General features: G+C 38.4%; 1 protein-coding gene and 1 long non-coding RNA gene across 2 annotated transcripts; one reads left to right on the top strand and one right to left on the bottom strand.

The window, feature by feature from the left end:
- Positions 1 to 2,707: 2,707 nt before the first annotated feature.
- On the top strand, positions 2,708 to 4,832 carry LOC124160593. The gene is made up of 2 exons (XR_006865202.1): positions 2,708 to 2,997; positions 3,866 to 4,832. It is a non-coding gene; the product is annotated as an uncharacterized LOC124160593 (long non-coding RNA).
- Positions 3,038 to 4,337, bottom strand: LOC124160592 (flocculation protein FLO11-like). The gene is made up of 3 exons (XM_046536477.1): positions 3,883 to 4,337; positions 3,737 to 3,779; positions 3,038 to 3,666 (listed from the first exon to the last, which is right to left on the bottom strand). The coding sequence occupies exons 1-3, from the start codon at positions 4,335 to 4,337 to the stop codon at positions 3,391 to 3,393; spliced, it is 774 nt and encodes a 257-aa protein (XP_046392433.1). The 3' UTR covers positions 3,038 to 3,390.
- Positions 4,833 to 5,486: the final 654 nt, after the last annotated feature.

Raw genomic sequence — 5,486 nt, 5'->3', positions numbered from 1 at the left:
TAGTCTCATTTATTTCGTAAAAAAATATAAATAGAGTATCAGTGTTCAGCTAATAAGTAAAATACATTTTAAATTAATTTTTAAATGTAATATTTTTAAATAAAATCGTGTAAAATAATGTTTAAAACTATAACGCTATTTTTTGATTAACGATTTCGAACACCGATTGGCTTTTGTTTCCCTGACATCACGTCTGCTTTCCTTGTGCGCGGAACAAGTTCGTCTGTCTCAGTGTCTGGGCCCTTTTGACTCTCCGACGGTTTTTAAATGCTCTATTCAACTTCCATTTTCGTATCCTCCCCATCTCCCTGACTTTCCTCCTCCACCCACAACTCAACGGTCTTCTTAACCGTCATCACACCATATGACTCGTTATCTTTTGTGTCACTTCAAATTGCTTGCACACTGTTACTATAGCGTAACATTGTCTACATCAACGGACAACTGTTTCTAACTCCATTGACGTCTTTATGACGACCCAATGGATACACGCGTGCCGATACGTGATTATTTTTCGTGCACGCAGAGTTTGCTGGAGAAATTTAAAAACAGTGAAATAGCGTGTACACGAGAGGTCAGAGTTGGAAGAAAACCTGGTGCAAACAGCGGCTTGCTGGGACGACATTAACGACAAAATTGGAAGTATTTGGGAAGTAAAAATATTATTATTAATGAGTATTATTATTATAATTGCCATCGTATAATATGCATTTCATTGCTTGATTCGTCGTTTTTTGGCAGATTTCCATCAAAACACATTAATATGGTCAACTGTTGGTATCTTATGATTCAATTTGCTGCACTTCTTACCTTGAGAACTCATTATAAATCTGGCCGCCCTGCGTTTTATCAGCGGGTAAATCGGTTTCCCTTCTACCGTTATGTCTTTCATAAGGCATTTTTAAAAAGTACATTAGTAGTATACAAATGAGGTTTTCAGGCCAAAATATTTTTTACTAAGTACTCACCAGCTTATACGATGTTCCGTTTGGGTCAAAATAGCTCCAAGGCTGTCTGGAAGCGTCGACAATCCCTCCCGCAAAACCTTGAACGTCTAGACGGCCTCCACCCATCACGAAAACATTCAGTGTGTGTCCTGTCTAATAACAATAGAATAATACTTGAAAGTACTATCTCAATTACCGAGAGAGTATCGGAGACCTCTAATCCGTCCACTGAACACAATCCGAGTCAACCCAAAAACTCGAAAAAAGGTGCAATGTACTGAAAATACTTTCCCTTTGAAAGCGAATGGAAGATGGGATAAAAGTTCACTCCCAGCATTTCCGGGTCCCACCCAAAAACTCGAAGAAAGGTGCAATGTGCTGAGAGTACTTTCCCGTTGAAAGTGGATGCAAGCCTGGATTAAAGGTCAATTGCATGGCCTGACAATTACTCCCACGAAATCAAGTTTTCAGGCAAGGAAGTAATATCCTTGAGCAAGTCTCTGTTCAACAAGGAATACATACACAAATCCGGCTTTTACTTACATAAAAGGTCACTCCCTTTCTCTCACGAAATCATATTTTTTGAGTACTCACACGGAAATAAACAAGGGAATCCGTACACGCTCACAGACTTAATGCAATGATGAAAAATCTGTATAAATACTCGTACCCGTAGCCCAAGAAATCATTCCACCAACAGTCAACGATTGCAGAGGTAAGTACTTACTGTTACTCCATTGGATATGCAATAATTATTCTTATAATTAGCACTTTTTAATTGCCACTGAATACAGAATTATATTTGTACTATAGTTGAAATATCAAATAAGTCAGGCTAAAGCAACGAGTAAAAATATCTTATGAGCATTTGTACTAATATTTATATCTTTCAATGGCTTAAGAACATAAGAATTAATTTCAATACACAAACCATTGGAATACAACATGAATGAAACGTTAGCGAACGGACGACAACTGATTAAAATGTATACAATTAATCCACAAAGCTATGAATATATGGTAAAATGACAACTTACTCTTATAAATTCAGAACGATAGGTAATACAGTTTAATGTGAGATAAAAACAAATGAAATAATGCACTTAACTTAATAAAACACAATGCCTGTCCTTTGTAATTAATAATCAATATAGAATATATTCAGTAGCTTACGAATCACTGATAACTTTTATTCTAATCAAACAATCTTTGCATCGTCTCTGACGACGTGAAAATAGTCGTTCATCTCGGCATGCTACGGTCCTCGTTCTCTCATCCGCCACGAGGTGCCACCCAGCGACGGCACGTCTCATACGGAGTCTGTCGGCGTGAGCCATCTGGTGGCGAATTAGTGTACGATTTGAAATCCCGGCCCCGCGCTGAGTTTGAATGAGTGATCACAGCGCCACGTATGAGTCGCTATCACAACTAAACACTTCGCGATAATATTTCGTATACCGCGTTAAATACTTAGCATTGGAAAAAACTCTTAGATTTTGTATTGAAATAAATATGCTTGAAGCTATGTTATTTAAAATAAAATAATATAATAAACTAGTTACGTAAAAATACTATACCTCGTGGGGAATGGCTAAAAAATTACGGAAAAAAATAACCCGTATTATTAAACTCCACTGAACCTAAGGATTAATTGTAGATCTAATATTATTATTATTATTATGTTATCAGTTATATCAACAAAAAAATATGTACGTGAGAGGTACATTAACACTGAGTCCGCTGGCTGGGGGGGTCTTGGAGCCAGTGCATCGTCTGAGGAGGAGGCTTCGAGGCATTGGTCCGTACGAATTAGAATTACGTGGGAACGTATTAATTCTACGGATGAGTGCAGCTGACGCCACCACAGCTCGAAATCGATTCCTCAGAGCAATGCGGTTGCTCTTAAACGTGGCCAATGTGAGTGTTGTTCATGAGATGTCTCCAGACCCGTTTTTGACACCATACTCATCATTGTCGGATTCTACCAACACTTCATCCTCAGCCGCGTGAAGCGTGTATACATCTCAATGCAAATTGCATAGTTATCCAGGTAAGCATGCATCTTCATAGTTGAAATATTTGCTTTTAAAACGTAACAAATTCTCAAACATATATATTATCTTCCTTTAATTAAAACTCATAATAAATACATCACGTGTTTTTTCACCATTATGAACAAACAAACTAATAATAAAAATAATTACATCAATAATAAATGGCGGGGGAGAGGATAAAATTGTTTATAAAGCAATTCAATTCAAGGGATAAGACAATATTTGAAACTATTCGCTACCACCGCAGGGGGGTTTTAAACAAGGGGACCAACACTCTAATCACCACACGCTAACTTGATGCCTCTGATTTACTTTCTCAAATAAAAAGAACTGAATAAAACTATATTATAGGGTAAAAAATAAGAACAAATAAACTCAACACATATCCATTAAAAAATTTTTATTAAATTATTTTTGTCTCTGCCGACATAGAGCTCTTCTCCTCCATAGTTGAACATCATAATATCTTTCATTGATAATTTTAGGAATGCTGGCAATATCAAACGCCTTCCAACGCCCCGCACTTTGATGTGCCCCACCAACTTCTCCCCATATCTGGTATTTATTTTTTCAATTTTTGTCACCAAAAATTTTTTGCCAATGACCATCTCCTCCTTCTTCAAAAATTCGTTTCCTTTTTGCGCCTCTAGGAGAGTTTGACGGATCTAAAAAAAAATAAAAAACATTAGATATGCAAGTTAAAATAGCTTATAAAAAAAGTATAAAAATACTAACTGAAGGAGCGAGCATGGTTGGTGGAGAAGAAGCGGCTAGTGACCTAAAAAAGAAAGAACTTATTAGAGGAATGACTATCATATGTAAATAGATCTTCAATAACAGAACTACAAAAACTATTTTTTACAGATATGACCAATATTTACCCCATTGACGTGGATGCAGATGGAGAACCCTTCCTATCATTGGAGGCAGAGAAGGAGGCATCTTCATGTGTGGGGAACTCTGCAACGTCGGAGAAGGAGTCGAAAACATCAATGGAGAAATCCGGGACGTTGGAGAAGGAAGCAACAGGATCAGTAGAGGAATCCTGGACGATAGATGAGTCATAGAAGATGGTTCGCACAGCGGTGGCGGACGGTGCGGCAATGGATTGCATGGTGGTAGGTGAGCTGGTTGCGGCAGTTGGAGCGCTGGCTGACGTTGCGATGGCAGTTGGAACGCTGGCTGAAATGGCGGTGACAGTTGGAACGCTGGCTGACGTGGTGGCGACAGTTGGAACGGAGGCAGACGGCATGGTGGTGATTGACAGGGTGACGGTTTCCACGGCGGTAGCTGGCACAGCTGTGGATGGGGTGGAGGCAGCGTTGAAGGTGTCCATTATGTTTCTACGGTCGGCAAAGTCTTGGAGTTGCAGAGACGATCAGTAGAGTGTGACTTACTCAGCCAACGGACCAGGTATTTATACAAGTGACTGTGCCAAAAAAGTGACGTTAACGGAGTGGGGGGACTCGCGAACTTAGTTGGAAGAGAGAGGGAGTTGAGACTCATGAACTTAAGATGAAGAGTCAGAAGAATCGTAAAAAGTATCGTTCGAATTACGCGAATGAACGAGTCTTCGCTTTCTTGCAAGTTTATATTCTTTTCTGTCACTTAGATATCTTTTATAACAATGTGAGTTGAAAGCAAAAGTGTAGGAATGATATGTACGCCATTGTCTGGAACTATGGGATGAATCAGTAGATGGTAAATCAGAAGAAGAAGAAGAAGATGATGATGATCCATGTATAGATCTGTAGTTATGTTCATCAAAATTAATAAAACAATCGGCTCTATTCATTAAACCAAATAGCGGGGCTCGAATGCAGTTTGAACACCAATTGTCCTCATTACGAATTAAATCCACCACCATGTGTACCGATATGACTGTATGATGTGTGTAAATGTACACACTTTTCGGTTCGTGCGGAATTATTTCCGAAACACAAGTTTTACAAAATCGAGGTCTTTCAAAATTATCCATGAAAAAGTAACTAATAATAATGACATGTACAGAATCACCGATATAATTTTCTATATTTAATAAAAAATCTAACGGTCTTACTAAAAGCAGTTGATAAGCACATTTAGATAAGCGAGAGTTAAAATCAAAATCAAAGTTGTCAACTTCTGATTCATAATAACCGTACGAAGCACCCGATAGGTCGTTTAACCACGACTCCCATAAATGCATTCTATTACATTCTATATAATACACCAGGTCCGTTTGAACTGATCGTGGTAGAGTTAATTTGTATATGTCCTTTTTTTCGTCCACACATGCTGAGACTGTTGACAAACAAAGTTGGTAAAGAGAAGGAAAACCGGCTTTGAAATAATAGACATGGCTAGGAATATCTAATGAGGGAGTAGTCATCTCCTCAAACTGAGAACGGCTCAAAGAAGCGAACATATCGAATCTAACAGGTGACGCTATGAGAAAACGCACGCTATTTATACACCCTCCCTCGAGGTCAAATAAAAGTAGTTT

Source organism: Ischnura elegans, chromosome 6 (genome assembly GCF_921293095.1).
Source record: "Ischnura elegans chromosome 6, ioIscEleg1.1, whole genome shotgun sequence".
Lineage (NCBI taxonomy): Eukaryota > Metazoa > Arthropoda > Insecta > Odonata > Coenagrionidae > Ischnura > Ischnura elegans.
The sequence above is the reverse complement of the archived record's forward strand: the minus strand, read 5'-3'. Positions and strand labels throughout refer to the sequence as shown.

Excerpts from the sequence above, each read along its gene's own strand:
- LOC124160592 (XM_046536477.1), bottom strand. The coding sequence starts at position 4,337 with ATGGACACCTTCAACGCTGCCTCCACCCCATCCACAGCTGTGCCAGCT. Across the intron at positions 3,780-3,882 it reads TCTGCATCCACGTCAATGGG|GTCACTAGCCGCTTCTTCTC; the intron begins GTAAATATTGGT and ends TTTCTTTTTTAG. Across the intron at positions 3,667-3,736 it reads CAACCATGCTCGCTCCTTCA|ATCCGTCAAACTCTCCTAGA; the intron begins GTTAGTATTTTT and ends ATTTTTTTTTAG.